This window comes from Ahaetulla prasina, chromosome 2, assembly GCF_028640845.1.
Source record: "Ahaetulla prasina isolate Xishuangbanna chromosome 2, ASM2864084v1, whole genome shotgun sequence".
Taxonomy (NCBI): domain Eukaryota; kingdom Metazoa; phylum Chordata; class Lepidosauria; order Squamata; family Colubridae; genus Ahaetulla; species Ahaetulla prasina.
This window is the reverse complement of record NC_080540.1, coordinates 249,049,279-249,069,165: the sequence shown is the minus strand read 5'-3', so window position 1 is coordinate 249,069,165 and position 19,887 is coordinate 249,049,279. Positions and strand designations below refer to the sequence as shown.

Below are 19,887 nucleotides of genomic sequence, written 5' to 3'. Positions count from 1 at the left end.
TTATTAATGTAATATTCCTTTGCATTATAAACCTGATGTGTGTAAACTGAGTTATGGACACTAGATATTGTTCTTTTCTGTGGGCGGTTAATAAAAAAAAAAAGGACAATTATTTAGTCAATTTTCTTTTTTTTCCCCTGTAGGCTTATGCATCAGGATGTGACATAGTGATATTGGGGACAGATTTTGAAAGATTACAAATAATTCCTGGAGCAAAATATGGAAATATACAAGTGGGGTGTGTAGATTGTTCCATGCAGCAAGGGAAGGTAAGTAGCAATGGTACCTAGCTTATATTCCTATTTTCTATACAATATGATTATAATAATGACATATAAAATTAAGTAAGTACTTGCTCTTGGGAGTCATTCACATGGATCTATACTTAAATAGATAAAAATGCCATAAATATATATACTTAATTAGTCTTAAATGGATAAATATACTTAACAGATAACAATTTCTTACAGTTGAATATTCAGTTATATTTCTAGATTCAGATATATTTATTAATAATTATGTAATGCATTCCTATATGCATATTAAGCAAAGCGAGGACAAAAGTGCTTCACCACCTTGGTTTTCAAATGACACTGAGACAAAGATTTTTGGGTAAGCCAAAATGGCTGAGTAAATGCAACATAAGCCAAAACCAAACATTGATATTTAGATTATTTAGTATTAATTTGGCTTCTTTTAACATTTTAGTGCTTTAATTTTTTCAAGCAATATCAATATTAATACTTCAAAAACAGGATATTTAATTCTGCAAAATTGCCTATGAAGTATGTTTTTTTTTTTAAATCAAACCTGCCTATGAAATAAATTGTAGGCAAAAGCGGAAGTGAATTCAAGCATCAGCATGAATCTTTGGCCATAGTAGATTATTGTGTACAATGTGAAATGGAAGGATTTTTGTTTCTCCATGTATGTATTAAAGTCTGTTGAATAAATTCATGCTGTTAATTTTATTATTTAAATTAATATTTTAAAATACTTTTAAATTTCCTAAAAAATGTCTCTTAATTTTTTTTAACATACACACACACACACACACACACACACATACATATACACGTACATACATTTCATGCAACATATATGTTATATCTATATGTATAGAAATATATTTGCATTGATTTTATGCTTGTTCTAGAGAAGTTAGGAATATAGATATAGATGTATATTATTTGTCTTTACGTTGTATGCCACCCACAGTCACACTGTTTGAGTTGGACTGCCGTACAGATATTATAAATAAATAATTATTTTATTGGCTGATATTCTTTCAGCCAACAGGATATGGTTGAATAAACTTCTGTGCCTTAACAGTTCTATGAAATAGAGACTACAAAAACTCTGACTTAAATTGCAATTTGTTTTAGATTGCAGCTACTTATGGAAATATAATTTGCATCTTTGAGCCAATCAAACATCTAAAGCAGAAGAAGAACCATAATTACGTAAGTGATTCATCTTTTCTGTCATATAAATTATTATATACATAATGTGATTTGCTTAGATTATTTCTGAAATCTAATAAACTTTGAGTGGGTTATTAATAGTTACACAAATTTTCCTGAAATCATAGTAGAGTGCTTTGTACTTAAGACATTAAGAAAAGCTATATTGTTGACTTAAATTTAAGTTAATTTTTACATGGAGTTTTGGTGGGTCTAATTTATTTGATTGATTTTATCCAGCATTTGCACTGTTACCAGTTTTTAATAGCAACTGATGGCCTTCAGTCTTGAGGCTGGTTTTAGCTCCCATGATTTAATGAACTATTAGACAAAACAAAAAGTATTAAAGAAACCATCGAATTAGCACCAGACTTTTGTAAATTGTCTGAAAAACCCAGCTTTCTTAAAGTACTTTGGTAGAAAAGGAAAAAGGTGTACCAGTTGCTTGCTGTGTAAATTTTTTATTCAAACTTGAAGGCAAAATCATATTGAAAGCAACCAATTTTTTAATTTTTACATGGTTTTCGTAACTACCATACGGTATACACTGCTGACTGGCATTTTTTTCCCCTTCTCTGCCTTTAGTCCTGGAATTTCCAGAGATTTTTTCATCAAAGGATTAAACTGCACAGATTACAAGTAGCAGTCCAGGGAGTGGAAAGTTTAAGTCACATTTGGTTTGACTGCTTTATTTTTATATTAAGATGACTGGATTTTTAGCCATTTACTTATTCATTCCATAAAAGAATGGAAACTTTCAGGTGTCCTGAAAGTACAAATGATCTTGGATTACAAAACACTGGGAAGTTTGACTTATGTAACTGTAGTGTCTTTCTTGATGCAATACTTATTACTGCTTTTCAATTATATTTCAAAATTAATTGACCACATGATGAGTTTCAATGAATTTGCCTAGAAGACACTAAAACAAAATTAGAGATCTTCAGAAGGAGAAAAAAGAAATCAAAACCACATACACTGAAAAGTAACATCTAAGAACTAAAGTTGAATCTTTCCCATGTTTACTCATTGAAGCTAGATAATTGGAGGCAATGGACAAGCTAGTACTTATTTCCTGAAATGCTTTATACAAGCTTCTTATTTAAGCATTTCAGGAAATAAGTACAGCTAGAATGAATAAATGGCACATTGTGAAACAGGATCATTGCAGCACAACCTTTCATGCTTCATACTGTAATTAAGTTTATTTAATTCAATGTGACCTATTAAAGGATCAATATATATTGAATTATAATGATCAAACTTTGCTCGTGAGGTTTGTTTTGTGAAATAGATTAATATGTTTGTGTGATACCTGTTACATTAATGGTCTGTTGTGCAAGTCAACAGTTTCTACTTTGTCTTGTTAAACTTGGTTTTAGTGTTTTTCTTTCTATAATAATAGCTAACCAGATACTTAGTTTTATTTCCATTTATGCTAGATGTTTGTTTTAAAAAGGTACAAATGTTTAAAAACATTCTTTGCCATATCAATGTTCTGGTTTGATAAAAAATTATTCTGTTAGATTTATTCCGAATTTTTATCCAGCAACAGTTTTAAATGATTACATGCTTGATTTAAGGATTTCACCTTGTGTTTTATGTGATTTTAGGGATTATTTTATCAATGGCAGAATTCAGATCAGATTTGCTTGGAACATGTTGTGCATAATTTAACCTGGGATCCCACAGGTAAGGAAAGATACTTCTTTTCTTAGTTTTCACTCTGATCTAATTCTTTTTTAAACATTTCTAGTCACTTTTCAGTATATTTCCAGATGTTTAAAATTGTCAAAGCAAGGCAAGAATATACACCCATACCCACACACGTAGACATCCATACATGTATGCATATCTTTTAATTGTTTACCTTTAGCTTACTTTCAACTTGAGATTTCCCCCAGTTGTATAAATTAAAACAGTTCTTCTAATGTATAAAGCTATACAAAAGAAAAAGTTAAAATCTACAAGTTAAAAAATTACCAGGAGCAGTTTACTTGTTCATGAAGTATATGTTCATTTTCAATCATACAAAGTTTTTAGTTCAGATCTATCTCACTTTTCTCACCTCTGTAAAGAAAGACTTTGATGTTCCTTTTTTTGTCTTGTAAATGGATTGTTATATTTATTCATTTATTTTTATTTTTATCCCACTTTTTATTTTTATAAATAACTAAGGCAATGAACATACCTAATACTCCTGCCTTCTATTTTTCCTCTACAACCCCATGAAGTGGGTTGGGCTGAGAGAAAGAGTGACTATTGAAGGTCACCGAGATGACTTTTGTGTGTAAGGTGGGACCAGAATTTAGTCTCCCAGTTTCTAGCTTGTTAACCACCAGAGTATTATTTATTTATTTAAATATTTATGATACTTTAGAAGATTGATTAAAGGAAGAGAGTATTAGGAATAGTTGGATATATAGATTGCAAAAATACATCTATAAAATAAGTTGGTGTTTAAATTATTTTAATATTTGCTTATAGTGGCATCTTGTATACTATATATTGGAATTTCAGTGTTACTTTATCAATATTTTAATTTTGTAAACATTCTTTCATTTTTATATTCATGTAAGGTAATCTTTTACTCAGTGTTATACACACCTGTTTATAAAGCACCTAAAAATTAAATATAATTGAATGCGGTACAGTTAAAGCAGTCATATGTTGCAGAATCAACCTTTTATCTTCTTCCAAATGGTAAACAATATAAATAGAGATTGATATTTCATATAATTTATTACCGTCTACAATTCAAACATTTTCATAGGACAAAAAGGAATAATTTTTAAAGTGATGTTCATTTGCTAGGTTTTTTTTAATGTCTGTTTGTCTAACATTTATCGACAGTATGGTATTCTCCATGGTTTCATAGTACATAGTTCAATTTTTTCACCTAAATATCTTAAATTCCATAATGGAATTTTTTTGTCTGTTCAGCTAAACAAATCCGTGCTTTTTAATTTGAAAAATCTAGGCTCTCGTCTATTGACTAGTTCCAGTTGTTTGCAGCTTTGGTCAAATATCAGTTTTGAAAATCTGTCAGAAAATGAAAATCATGAAAAAGCTGATACTCGGAACTGGAAAATCATCTGGCAGAGCAAGTAAGAAATATATAAATATTGCCTTACTGCCTTTAAAATATTGCCTTTAAAAACATGATTATTTTTTTAAAGTTGATTTGTAGTTTAGTGTAAGATAGTATGTGTTGCTTTTTAGAAAATACAGTGAGAAACTGCATTTTATCTTTAACCTGTAATACTAATAGGTTAGCTTTTGTAATATCTCCAGACACATACATGAAACATTTTACAGTAATAAAAAGCAGTGAATTACAACAATAATAATAATGATCCAAACTACCAACTTTGCAACAACAAAGTTGAAACTGTTTCACACTTAATATGTAAGTGCAGCAAAATCGCACAAACTGATTACAAAGCTAGACATGATTGAATTGCTAAATTAATCCACTGATCTTTATGTAAAAAATACAGTATACCTGTATCCGAAAAGTCATGGGAGCACAAAGTGGAAAAAGTTATCAAAAATGAGACAGTAAAGATCTTGTGGGACTTTTGAATACAGACAGATCGTCATTTGGAACATAACATGCCAGATATCATGGTTGTTGAGGGCCAAAGCATACAGTTTATTGATATTGCTGTACCAGAGTTGAAGAAAAAGAGCTGGAAAAAATCATGAAATATTGAGACCTGGCCATCGAAACTACATGGCTATGGATGAAACATATGATAGTGATACCCATTGTCATCAGGGCACTTGGCATCATGCCCAAGAATTTTACAAAATCCATCAAGAAATTGCAGCTTCCTGCAATAACACCAGCGGAACTGCAAAAAACTGTGCTACTTGGAACATCAAATATTTTAAGAAGATACTTGGTTGATACCTAGGACACTGGCAGCAACCCATATCAACCATTACTACCAGTCAATCGTATTTGTGACACATTTTAAATGTTCAGTTGACTGAGTTTCATGTTTAATGAATAAAAGAGATAATGAATGATAACAATACAAAGTATCTATTAGAAATTTGGGGATGGGTAAGAAGAAAGCCCTAAGAGAGAATATTGATCCAACATACTGTACAAAATACAAAGAACAAGATAAAAAGATTCAACAAGTAACTCAAGATATTACAGATATCAACAAATAACTCAAGATATTAAGTAAACTTTCAAGGAAGAAGAATATTCCAGAGCAGGGATCTCCAACCTTGGCAACTTTAAAACCTGTGGACTTCAACTCCCATAATTCCATAGCCACCTTTGCTGACTGAGGAATTCTGGGAGTTGAAGTCCACAAGTCTTAAAGTTGCCAAGGTTGGAGACCCCTGTTCCAGAGTATACTATGCTTATTTTTATGCAAATAATAAATGAAATAACATCTGCTTTTATCTGAGAGAAATGCTTATCTGTGATAATAGTTGCAGGGCATATATTAATCTTGGCATAAGCAGAAAGACACCACAATTTTTGCAATTGATTGAGGTCTGTAACAGAAGGTATCAGAAGGTGCTCGCAATCTGGGCGTCCTCCTGGATGTACAGCTGTCTTTAGAAGAACATATGACAGCCGTCGCCAGGGGAGCTTTCTATCAGATTCGCCTGATACGCCAGTTGCGCCCCTTTCTGGATTGGGCTTCCTTGTGCACGGTCACTCATGCCCTTGTTACATCCCGCCTGGACTACTGTAATGCTCTCTACATGGGGCTCCCCTTGAAGGGTACCCGGAGGCTTCAACTGGTCCAGAATGCGGCTGCGCGGGTGATAGAAGGAGCACCTCATGGCTCCCATGTGACACCTCTCCTGCGCAGTCTGCACTGGCTCCCAGTGATCTTCTGGGTCCAATTCAAGGTGCTTGTTATCACCTTTAAAGCGCTCCATGGCTTAGGACCAGGATATCTACGGGACCGCCTACTGCCACCGATAGCCTCCCACCGACCAGTGCGCTCTCACAGAGAGGGCCTCCTTCAGATACCGTCAGCCAGACAATGTCGGCTGGCGACCTCCAGGGGGAGGGCCTTCTCTGTGGGGGCTCCTGCCCTCTGGAATGAGCTGCCTCTGGGGCTCCATCAACTCCCCGACCTCCGGACCTTCCGCCGAGAGCTGAAGACGTTGTTGTTTCGACGTGCAGGACTAGCTTAAATGTAGTTTTAAATTGGGTTTTTAAATTGGGGCTTTTAAATGGATTTTTTAATTGTATTTAAAATTTTAGGCCGTATATTTAATTAGGTTTTTATACTGTTTTTTTAATTTGTATTATATGTATTGTGCTTTTATTGGCTGTGAACCGCCCTGAGTCCTTCGGGAGAAGGGCGATATACAAATTAAATAAATAAATAAATAAATAAATAATAAATAAATAAATAAATAAATAAATAAATAAATAAATAAAGTGCTTAAGAGATTAATAGAATCAAAAGAGTTGCATTCCCTCTGTGTTGCTCCTGCAAGAAGTCATCTGTTATGCCAGCCAAAGCTGATTCTATTTCCAAGCAATTCATGAACTGAGTTTGAAAAGTCTTGAAATAATCTTTTATCTTCCAAGAACATTTGCCAGTGTATAGATACTGTTCTTGAGAACATTTTCTTTAAAAACTGCTGTTTTGTGACTGAGAAATGATTGAAATAATTGGTTACAGAAAGACCATTTTCAGCATTGCATTGATCATTGCCTCTCTTATAGTTGGCAGCAGAGCTTCATCACAAAAATGTTTTCAACCCTCTCTGACTTACCTGATTCAGATACTGTTCATTTAGCGACTGCCTGATTTAGTGACTATTCACAGTAAAAACTTTCCAATCAATCCTTGCATTTAGGATCTTTACAAATCTGTAAAGCAAAAGAAAGCTGAAGTAAGATCATAAGCACAGTCACAGTTTCATTTAACAACCACTTTATTTAACAACCAAGTTGCTTGTCTCAATTGTCGCTAAATGAGGGCTACCTGTAAACTGTCTTTGGTTAGCTAAAATAATCAAGATGTACCCAAGATATATGGATGGATGAAATTTATTATAGATTGATCTGTGGTGGTCTCATGATGAGTCAAAAGGCTAGGCTAGATCACTAGTTAATTCTAGTTACATTGTCCACAGATTCAGACATCAAAGTATAAAATAAATTCCTTCAAAGCAGATCAATTACATTTGAATTTTAAGTATGTCCCAATCAGAAGCAGTATTTATGTTGATGGGAAAAATGATTATATCCAAAAAGCGTCGTAACAAATTTGTTATCAGGGTTCCAATTAATGGGTCCCCTCTCCCATTTTCCCACAGTAGAAAGTGTGGCAGGCCTGAAGTCCCAAATGTTAAAGATGGCTTCCATGTCTGAAATTTGTCACAACAAATTATTCAGCTTTTGAAATCTCAATTACCATGCTTTCCCTTTCTTTTTATAGAACTGCTTCTCAAGTTCATCTAATGATGTTTTCACCAGATGGAGAATTTTTTGCTACTGCAGGGAAGGTATGATAGCCTTTATTTTTCATTTCAATTTGTATCAACTTTTTGTGTAGAACATTAATATTTTGTAATAGCAATAATAATAATGGTAAAATGATTTTAGTATTAATATATTTAAAGCTTTAGCTATCAATAAAATAGCAGAAAAAATAAATCAATTGAAGACCATAATAGATTTTGTCCATGTGTGTGTATATAAATGCATAACATACATATATAATATATGAAATATATATACATGTACATTCACTTTGCTTGTGGGAACAGCAAGGGGGACTAGGGTATGTGATTACATGATATTGTGCTTACAGTTGCATTGCTTAGCAATAGAAATTCCAATCTCAATTACTATCCTTAAATGTGGATTACTTATATAAGTAATTTCTTGTCATTTTCCTTTCATAAATAGGAATGTTACTGAATTGGACTATAGGCTAATACATATTATAAAAAATAAGTGAATTTATAACTATGTTACAATTGAAAAAAGCTCTTCTGTAGAACCTAGAGAAATTAAATATATATATATGGATTATTTATTTATTGTTAAACAGGATGACTGTCTTGTAAAGGTGTGGTATAACACTGATTGCTGGAAATCAGTAATTGCATCCCAACATACAACACCAGAAACCACAGTGCAGGAACTCAGTTTTTCATTTATTTATCTGGTTCATCCTCGGTCTGTTGATGGTTTTTCATGGAGAAAGACAAGCAACTACATGCCTCGGTAAGAATAGGTACAGAGTAAATAACATTCAATAAATGTTATTCTTTACATTTTCGTGTATACGGTTTATATATTGTAATTTACTCTCTGTCTAGCATATGAGCCTATGCACATGCACATTACTTATCAAACTGATGCACACAGACACACAGACTGTTAAATTATTTCTAAATAATAATAATAAATTTAAGCACCATAAAACTCATGGCTCACGAGGAGTCCTGCACAAGCTTGCTGTTTCAGTTTAACTGCATCAGCAAAATTGCTTGGTGTCACCTCAGTGCAAACTGAGTAGGAGCTCCTGGGTGGAAGCTCCTCAGTGCAGACTGAGTGGAAGATAACATTAATAACAACGACAACAACAGACGGATCATCATTTGTGACACAACACGCCAGATATCACAGTTTTGGTTTTGTCGAAAACTGAAGCATACAATTTATTGATATCGCTTTACCAGGAGACGCCAGAATCGTGGAAAAAATCACGAAATATTGTGACCTGGCCATCAAAACTACATGGCTATGGATGTAACAGTGATACCCATTGTCATTGGGGCACTTGGTACCATGTTCAATAATTTCACAAAACACATCAAGAAATTACAGCTTTCTGGAATAACACCAGCAAAAAACTGTGCTACTCGGAACATCATATATTTTAAGAAGATACTTGGTTGATATCTAGGATGCTGGCAGAAACCCGTATCAACCATTAGTACCAGTCAATCCTATTTGTGACACATTTTTAAATGTTCAGTTGACTGAGTTTCATGTTTAATGAATAAAAGTTTACTATTATTATTATTTTATTCATTAAACATGAAACTCAGTCAACTGAACATTTAAAAATGTATCATAAATACCATTGAGTGGTGCTAATGGTTGATACAGGTTGCTGCCAACGTTGTTGTTATTAAAGACAAAAACAAAAGTCTGGTAGTGGATGTGGCAGTGCCTGGAGATAGCAGAATAGAAGAGAAAGAACTGGAGAAGATAACAAAATACAAGGATCTACAAATAGAAATAGAACGAGTATGGCAAAGGCAAGCAAGGGTAATACCAATAGTAATAGGAGCCTTGGGTGCAATCTCGAAACAACTGGAGCACTACTTGAACACCATAGGATTGACAAATTTGCCATCAGTCAATTGCAGAAGGCTGCTTTACTTTCCATCCTGCAATGATATCTGTAACACCGTCAAACATCCAGATTTGCCTATCCCAGGTCCTTTATAAGGACTCGATAGGTAGACAAAAATGCCAAACCCAGTCTGGACATCTGACTGACTATGATGATGATGATGATGATTAATAATAATAATAATAATAATAATAATGTGGAAAAAGTTGTTGAAAATAAGGTGATCTTGTGGGACTTTCAAATACATACGGATCAACACACCAGATAATACCACAATTGTTGAAAACTGAAGTGTATAATTTATTGATATTGCTATACCAGGAGACGCCAGAGTCGAAGAAAAAGAACTGGAAAAAAATCACAAAATATCGCAACCTGGCCATCGAAACTATGCAATTAGGGTGAAACATGACAGTGATACCCATTGTCATCAGGGCTTTTGGCACCATGTCCAAGAATTTTACAAAGTACATCAAGAAATTGCAGCTTCCTGCAGTGACACTAGTGGAACTGCAAAAGACTACGCTACTCCGAACAACATACATTTTAAAAAGATACTTGGTCGATACCTAGGATGCTGGCAGTATCCAGTATCAGTGCCAGTCAGTGATATTTGTGATACATCTTTAAATGTTCAGTTGACTTAGTTTCATGTTTAATGAATAAAAGTATATAAAAATTGCAATCCTGCATTAAAAATAAATAATGATTCCATGAGATTTTTAAGCATCTGTTGCCCAAAACAAATGTCTATGAAATCAAAGTATGTGGTATTGCAATAACACTGAATAGGATTCAAAAATTGTCTTTCTGAAATTTATATTTTCTTTTTATTTAACTTGGCTTTCTTTCCTAGTGGTGCTGTGTGTAATGTACTGCTGACCTCCTGCAAAGACAATATATGCCGCCTCTGGGCAGAGACTCTGTTGCCTAATGATAGCCTTTTATATGAAGGTGGATATAACCATTGGCCTGAGCCAGTGAAATTAAATAACTTTAAGAGGAATGCTTCTAGCAAAGAAAGCATGAAAAATGCTTTAGAGGTAAGAAGAGACATCTACCAGATATTAATAATTGATAAGGCCTGATTTGAATATTTAGTTTGAAAATGAATTTTTATCTGTATTTTAAGAAAGGTAGCTATCCACCCCTATTTAAATGTAATCAGATGGTTCTGTTCAGAATTATACATATGTGTAGAAAATATTTTTCTGCATTTCATTATGTCATATGAACAATATGTTCCTGGTCTCAACAGTTAAATCTAAGACCTTTCCGACGAGGAAGAAGAAGATCAATAGCACTTGCACATACTGGATACTTGCCCCATCAACAAGACCCTCATGTAGTTCATCGAAACAGCCCATTACAGTCAAATGCACTTTGCCATTTCCACATTGCTGCCAGCATCAATCCAGCCACAGGTGATAAAAAATAAGCAAACTTAATTCTAGAATTAGTGGGTTCAATTTAGATTTTTCTCTATAAAGCACATTATACTATAATGTTTATAGTTGCTAAAATTGTGCTGAAAAGAGAATATAATTTTAAAGTTGTAAAACCATTCAAAATGTTGCTTTGAAAATTCTTCCTACTGCATCAGCAGCTATTAATAGTATTTATGATTGCATTTATTGTGAATTGTTTTTATTGTGATTTTATAGATGTTTTTAGTTTCATGTATTGCAGGTTTCCTAAAGAGGAATTAATAAATATAAATGTGATTTGTAGCAATGATACCATAACATTCAGTAACTTTTGTTATAAGTCTTAATACAGTTTCATATGAAGAATGCTGACAATTTGATTTTTAAGGTAATTAGTGTTAATTAGAGTCATAGCAAATTGGTCTATTAAAAATCAGTAACCTCACCCAAAATGTGTAGATGTAAATATATCAGTGTATTTTTCTTTGCAAAATACTAAATGAAATTGTACATTTTACATTGTTTGGCTTAATTAGCTCCTTCTAAAAGCCCTTTAGAACTTTGCACCAACAAATATGTGTAACATCGTTAGTCCTAATTAATTTATTTTTTAAAATAAATTGTTTTATGTATTCTACTTATTTCTAAATTCAAGGCAACTTAGTTCTGCTAGAGTATCCTGCTAAATTACTGATTAGTACCTGCTGCTGGAAAAGAAAATTATCTGTCCTGTAATTCTATATATGTACCTGTCTAAAATGTAAAAATAATTTAAATGTATGTTTCTGAATAGAATATTTTTGTTTGTAGACATTCCCCTGCTCCCTTCTATCATGTCTCTGAGTCTTAATGAAAGTGAAGAAAAAAGTGGTCCTTTTGTAGTGCACTGGCTAAATAATAAAGAACTACATTTTACCCTATCAATGGAGGTTTTTTTACAACAGTTTAAAAGAAATTTTGAGCATATTTCCTCAGAAGCCAGCACTGAAGAACCTAATCAGATGACTTTTAGATCTGATGAAGGTAAAATGCATATTGTTATCTTTTCTCACTGTTTTCCGGCTGCATGGAATAATGAATCGATTCATATACACTGGCTAATTTAGAATATGGAAATATTTCCTGTGTTTTACATAGAGTCTTGTGACCTAGGCAGTATAAACATTTATGAATTATGTATTTATAGAACTTACAGGGATGCTAATAAAATGATTCTAGGCATCTCACAACTAATACAAACAAAATAACTCTTCCATCAGGTGGCAGATCAAATGACCTCCAAGCTCGACTTAGCCCATTGCTGCTGAGCTAGATCTTCATAGCTTTCCAGAAAGTTAAAAGTATAGGAATCCTTTGATTGTCAGGTAGAAAGCTATTCTAAAGGGCTAGGGTGGCTACTTTGGATGTATGCCTCCAGGATCCCATCTAGTGACGACATTTATTTATTTATTTATTTATTTTTCAAATTTATATACCGCCCTATCTCCCTAAGGACTCAGGGCGGTTCACAGGCAGTTAAAATACATATAAATACAGATTAAAAACAACAATTAAAAAACTTATTCTATTGCCAAATTTAAAAAACAGTATAAATAATAAAAAAACCCTTAAAACCAATAACTTTAAAATCTAATCCAGTCCTGCGCAGATGAATAAGTGCGTTTTAAGCTCGCGACGAAAGGTTCGGAGGTCCGGAAGTTGACGAAGTCCTGGAGGGAGTTTGTTCCAGAGGGTGGGAGCCCCCACAGAGAAGGCCCTTCCCCTGGGTGTCGCCAGACGGCACTGCCTAGCTGACGGCACCCTGAGGAGTCCCTCTCTGTGAGAGCGCACGGGTCAGTGAGAGGTATTTGGTAGCAGTAGGCGGTCCCGTAAATAGCCCGGCCCTATGCCATGGAGCGCTTTAAAGATTGTCACCAACACCTTGAAGCGCATCCGGAAGGCCACAGGTAGCCAGTGCAGTCTGCGCAGGATAGGTGTAACACGGGAGCCACGAGGGGCTCCCTCTATCACCCGCGCAGCCGCATTCTGGACCAACTGAAGCCTCCGGATGCCCCTCAAGGGGAGCCCCATGTAGAGAGCATTGCAGTAATCCAGGCGAGACGTCACGAGGGCGTGAGTGACCGTGCATAAGGCATCCCGGTCTAGAAAGGGGCGCAACTGGCGCACCAGGCGAACCTGGTGGAAAGCTCTCCTGGAGACGGCCGTCAAATGGTCTTCAAAAGACAGCTGTTCATCCAGGAGAATGCCCAGATTGCGCACCCTCTCCATCGGGGCCAGTGACTCGCCCCCAACAGTCAGCCGAGGACTCAGCTGACTGTACCGGGATGCCGGCATCCACAGCCACTCTGTCTTGGAAGGATTGAGCTTGAGCCTGTTTCTCCCCATCCAGACCAGACGGCTTCCAAACACCGGGACAGCACTTGATAGCTTCATTGGGGTGGCCGGTGTGGAAAATACAGCTGGGTGTCATCAGCGTACAGCTGGTACCTCACACGAAGCCACTGATGATCTCACCCAGCGCCTCCATATAGATGTTGAAAAGAGGGGGGGAGAACCGCCCCCGGCGCCACCCCACAAGTGAGGCGCCTCGGGGCCGACCTCTGCCCCCCTGTCAACACCTTCTGCGACCGGTCGGAGAGATAGGAGGAGAACCACCGATAAACGGTGCCTCCCACTCCCAATCCCCCCAACCGGCGCAGCAGGATACCATGGTCGATGGTATCGAAAGCCGCTGAGAGGTCTAATAGGACCAGGACAGAGGAACAACCCCTATCCCTGGCCCTCCAGAGATCATCCACCAACGTGACCAAAGCCGTCTCCGTGCTGTAGCCGGGCCGGAAACCGGACTGGAACGGGTCTAGATAGACAGTTTCATCCAGGTGCAGGGGAAACTGATATGCCACCATACTCTCTACAACCTTCGCCGGAGGGTGGGAGACCGGACGATAATTACCTAAGACAGCCGGGTCCAGGGAGGGCTTCTTGAGGAGGGGCCTCACCACCGCCTCTTTCAAGGCGGCCGGAAAGACTCCCTCCAACAAGGAGGCACTCGTAATCGCCTGGAGCCAGCCTCGTGTCACCTCCTGAGTGGCCAGCACCAGCCAGGAGGGGCACGGGTCCAGTAAACACGTGGTGGCATTCAGCCTACCCAACAACCTGTCCATGTCCTCGGGAGCCACAGGGTCAAACTCATCCCAGAAAATGTCACCAAGACCACCCTCAGATGCCTCATCTGAATCGCCGCAATTTTGGTCTAGACCGTCTCGAAGCTGAACGATTTTATCGTATAGATAAATGGTAGAGACCTGGAGCATACCCACAAAAAAGCTGGCTCTGTGCCATATAGAGCTTTAAAGGTAAAAAACAAAAAACAAAATTATTGTAATTTTGAATTTAAAAGATTAAAATATAATCTTTTAAAAATTATATTAAAAATAATCTAGCATAGTAGTAGTTTTTCTAAGATCACTGATCAGCATTTTATTCGGTATTTGTAAGAGATTGGAAAGGTGCCTAAAGAAAATAAAAACATAAATTTTCTGGAAGTTTAATAGAATTAAATAAAATAGTTCAGACTATTTAACAAAAATTTAAAATACTAAAAAACATAAATACTTAAAAATAATTGACTAAATCAGGGGTCTTGAAGGTTGACAAATTTTAAGAGTTGGAGACTTCAAATCCCAGAATTCCTCAACTGCCCATGCTGACTGGAGAATTCTAGGAGTTGAAGTCCACAGCTCTTGAAATTGCCAACTTTGGAGATACTGGAAATTATAGAAGTACTTCATGAATAAAAAACTAACATACTGATTAACTAAAGTACTAAGTGAGTGTCAGTGAAACTTTATGGTCAGTAACAAGTGAGATGTAACAGAAAGCTAAAAATATAAATAGAACAAATTGGTATATTTTTTGGTCCAAAAATTATAAGATTTTTTTCCCCTATGTTTACGTAACGGTGGCCAAAATAATTTTTTTGGCTCTCTTGCAAATGTTAGGATTCTGGTCAAATAGTAAAAGCAAATGAGATGGTTCTTAGAAGAGGTGGAAATTCTTAACAAGTGCAGTTATGAATTCAATAGAAGGCGAATTCCTACACAGCATGGCTCTTTGTGCAAACAAATACTAGCCTAACAAAGGATTTTATGAAATGAAATGTAACATTTTAAATTATATACTGGTAGTTATTTCAGGAAGTGTCTTCATCGTGTACTATATATAACTATGGAGATTTGTTTCACTAGAATTGTTTCAGAGCAGCTCAAAAAAGCTCTTTTACCCCAAGATTTAAGTATGTTTTTATATATAGATCTCTTCACTTTTTCTATATAATTCTAGAAACCGATGACAGTAGAGAAGAACAGAGAAGAAATCAAGAACAGAAAGAATTTCCTGGTGAAAAACCTGTTTTAAATTCAAGCTCCATTCCCTTGTCTTCAGCTGTTATTGATCATGAAATTGAAATACAACTAGCTGAATGGAATAAAAATGCAGACATGCTATTTAGCATTCATCCTATGGATGGATCATTGCTTGTATGGCATGTTGATTGGCTAGATGAATACCAACCAGGCATGTTTCGTCAAGTACAGGTACTACAAATTTCCAGGTACTATGTATTTTAAAATGTGATTGTTTTAGAAGCTTGACTTGAGTCTGAACTTTTTCTCTCTCTCCATTTTAGGTGTCGTTTGTTTCAAGGATTCCTGTTGCCTTTCCTACTGGTGATGCAAATTCACTTTGCAGAAGTATAGTGATGTATGCTTGCACAAAAAATGTTGACCTTGCTCTTCAGCAAGGCAAACAAAAACCATCTAGCCTTGGTCGCTCCTGCTCTATGTTAATTTCTTCAGGTCATAGCAAATCACCCAACAATGTAAAACTAAGCATCTTCACCCCAAATGTTATGATGATTTCCAAGCATGCAGATGGATCTCTAAACCAATGGCTAGTCAGCTTTGCAGAGGAATCTGCTTTTTCAAATGTACTCAGTATTTGCCACAAATCACGATACTGTGGACATCGTTTCCACCTTAATGACTTGGCTTGCCATTCAGTACTTCCATTGCTACTCACAACCTCTCATCACAATGCAGTGAGGATACCAGTTCTTGATAGCACAGAAGAGGCATCTCCAGAACATCAAAATAAAAGTTCTGCCTGCACATCTCAGGATCTTACTGCTGTTTACAGTGAACTTATCCTCTGGAGAGTTGATCCAGTTGGCCCACTGTCTTTTTCTGGTGGCGTTTCTGAACTTGCAAGAATAAATTCTCTTCACGTATCTGCTTTTTCAAACGTGGCATGGTTGCCTTGCCTCATACCTAGTTACTGCTTAGGTACATTTTCTTCGTTATAAGTAAAATTGGTATATATTATAGAAAATATACAATGATTGTACAACATTTACAGGAAATTATTGGGGATTCTCACATAATACCTGTTAGCAACTCCTTTAAACTGCATCTCTGAAGTTCGGATATGTATACCCACATAGCCTTTATTAAGCTTTTCATATCAAAAAAAAGTGTAAGATGAAGGCCTTGGAATTCTTTTTGTTAAGAATTATATTTTTCTAATTGTCTTTAGGTGCATACTGTAATTCACCAAGTGCTTGCTTTGTTGCGAGTGATGGACAACATTTGAGACTCTATCAAGCTATAATAGATGCCAAAAAGCTACTCTGTGAACTATCAAATCCAGGAATTTCTGTAAGTTAAAGCTCAACTAGAGTTGCAATATTGCCAGTTAAATTTAGTTTACCTGTATGTTTATTTAACCTGAAGATTAATTTTGATTTATGAGAAATATTTTCTAATCTTAGGATCATAGAACCTCTGAAGAAACTACCATCTTTTTCTTGAATAGGGTTGGTTTAAATTATTATTATTATTATTATTATTTATTAGATTTCTATACCGCCCTTCTCCCGAAGGACTCAGGGTGGTGTACAGCCAGAATAAAAACACAAACAATATACAATTAAGAACAAAATTAAAAAACTTATTATACAGTTTAAATGAAGTGTAAATGGAGACTTGGGCAATGTTACATGAGTATATTATTTTAGGCAACTTAACCATACTATATTACTACTGAACTATATAATCTATAAACCACAATCTTTGAAGTATGTTTAATATGATCATTTTTGGATTAAGAATATCTGAAATAAACTTATTAAAAATATTAAGTACAAGGAGAATAAATTGCCTATCTTAAATTTTTATTTCCCAGTTCCAGTATTTCACTATTAGCAGAATTAATGTCAGTGTTCTATTTTTATGTATTGCGCATAGACACTCTCAATAAAATACATTTTGATTTTTTCAAAAAGATAATTAGTAGTCTTAAACTATGAACTAAAAACTATCATATATAAATTTAATTATAATCATTATCAACAGTAGTGGGTTTAATTATTTTTATTTCCCAGATTTGTTGCCTTCACAGACTTTGAACATTTAGGATAAAGTTAAATATGTTATAATGTGCCTGAGTTAATTGCTTGTTTTAATTTTCATTTCCAAATTCCATCAAAGGTGGAAATTTAATGTAGAGAAGGGAAGGTGACCAGATACTCTTGGTGCCTACCAGGTTGTTAGGTAACTTGGGTTTTTTTTTTCTCATAATACAAAAAAGGAACAAATACAAAGGAAGCTGTTATCATCATCCAGTATCATCTTTACTTACAAGAATCTCTATAGGGTCCACATGGGTCTCATTGCCATTCTTAAAAATTATATGCTCCATGAATGACTGGAGCCAAGGTTTTGAAGGTTATCTGTCTACCTCCCTGCCCAAAATAACTCCATAAGGTTTTATTGAATTATCGCAATGTAAGCAGTTTGCCTTCCATTAGATGCATACTTTCTGATTTGGTCAAATTAATACTGGCATTTATTTTGTAAAATCACTGTTATACTCCAAATATACTCACCAGCTTAAAGACTACATATCCTCATTGAAGGCTACTTACTAAAAATCTGCTTTGAAGGTTTCTTTTTTTTTTCTTTTTTTTTTGTCTTTTCTCTCTAAAACTATCTCTGTCTCGGTAAAAGCCTCTTGAAGGAAGTAATTTTTTAAGAATTAAAATTCATGAACATTATCTTATTTTATATTTTCAATTTTGCTGCTACTCAATTCTGGGCAGTTTACAAAAATAAAAAAGTAACATGAAAACAAAATGCAATAGAGAAGATTGGAATATCCAGCAGTACCCCAATGACTGTTAGAATCCATTGGAGATGAGTGATTATAATTTAAATAAATAAATAGATTTTACAGCTTTCTGATTATATTTAAGTAAAAACAAAGTGGAAAATATGGTTTGTTCTTGTTTTTATAAGGTAAAATGTGATTTTACTTAATCTATATTTAATTAATTGATTAAGTATTCCATGATATGCAAAATATTTTATCCATTTTGATTCACTTAAGCATTGTATACACAAAACAAAGCAAGTAGCAAATACATCATGAAAGTTACTTTTGTTGCTATAAGGAATTACTAGGTTGTTGGTACAAAAAGTAGTTCCTATAAATATAGTATGGCTAGTTGTATTAAATAGCAAGTCAGTAAAGAAAGTAATGAAATTAATATAATTACCTGACAATTAATTACTTGCTTTTGTTACTAACTGCAGAAATACGTTGGCAAATTTTTTAACATCATAAGTCAGCAATCTACAGCTAGACCGGGTTGCATTGTAGAACTGAATTCTATTACAGAGCTGGTAAGATTTCCTGTTATTTTATTTCATTATGCTTTATTTGAACTTCTTCAGTAAAATGTTGATGAATAAAAGACAGCAAAAAACAATGCTAGCCAAGTATTTATTGTTAGCCAAGTATTTAATATTATATATCATAAATTAATTAATTTGTTTTTATTGTATTTAGATTGTTGCCACTCTTAATTATATTTAAAATGTATCTGTTTTTAATTTAGCATGGTGAGAAAATGCAGCTACTTCATGTTTTTCAAGAAGATTTCATTATGAATAATCTTGAGAATAGATTCTCAGAAAAAGAGTCAATACTACTTGATCCTGGTAAAGCATATACCCTTTAAATCTTAAGTAAAATTTATTTCGTAATAAGCACTTTTGCTTGTAGCATTATGTTTGTAGTAAAATAGTTAATATATTTTATAATCAGATACTGACATTTCTTTTCTGCAGTAAAATATTAATAATTTAGACTTTTAGTTTTACTTGTTCTTTGACATGGGAAAGTGTTGATATATACAGTTTTATGCCTGAATTTAATTGTTTTGTTTCTGTTTTTAGATTTTATAACTTTCAATTTCTCTTGTGCACTATGGGAACAAAAAGATAGAAATTTAATAATAATAAATATCTGTCAAAGATTTCCTCTCTCCTAAGTTCATTTTTATTCAAACAGCATAGAAAGAGAATCATGCCAGACAAATATTACAAAATTTAATGTGTTATTCTTATTTAAAACTGTAATAATTATCAACAAGAAAGAAAAATGCATAGGGCTGAGCCTAACCAAATGGCAAAATGAGGCTGAAGGAATTGCAGAGAGGATTGTATGACTTCTGATTACAAATTAAATATGTCACTGTTAAAAAATCCTTGAGCTTGAAAGAAAAGAATT

General features: G+C 34.6%; 1 protein-coding gene across 7 annotated transcripts in view; it reads left to right on the top strand.

Annotated features, from left to right (window-relative positions):
- Positions 1–19,887, top strand: part of DMXL1 (Dmx like 1) — an 81,769-nt gene that overhangs the window by 5,902 nt on the left and 55,980 nt on the right. For 4 of the 7 annotated variants that reach the window (XM_058166745.1, XM_058166751.1, XM_058166747.1 and 1 more), the window contains exons 2-16: positions 144–269; positions 1,386–1,463; positions 3,077–3,155; positions 4,444–4,570; positions 7,898–7,964; positions 8,516–8,691; positions 10,689–10,875; positions 11,091–11,256; positions 12,070–12,282; positions 15,601–15,854; positions 15,947–16,601; positions 16,852–16,973; positions 17,087–17,131; positions 18,909–18,998; positions 19,214–19,316. In XM_058166745.1, the coding sequence (XP_058022728.1) occupies positions 144–269; positions 1,386–1,463; positions 3,077–3,155; positions 4,444–4,570; positions 7,898–7,964; positions 8,516–8,691; positions 10,689–10,875; positions 11,091–11,256; positions 12,070–12,282; positions 15,601–15,854; positions 15,947–16,601; positions 16,852–16,973; positions 17,087–17,131; positions 18,909–18,998; positions 19,214–19,316 (2,488 nt within the window). The remainder of the gene's footprint in view (positions 1–143; positions 270–1,385; positions 1,464–3,076; positions 3,156–4,443; positions 4,571–7,897; positions 7,965–8,515; positions 8,692–10,688; positions 10,876–11,090; positions 11,257–12,069; positions 12,283–15,600; positions 15,855–15,946; positions 16,602–16,851; positions 16,974–17,086; positions 17,132–18,908; positions 18,999–19,213; positions 19,317–19,887) is intronic. The other 3 variants (XM_058166746.1, XM_058166748.1, XM_058166750.1) reach the window with 1 other exon arrangement.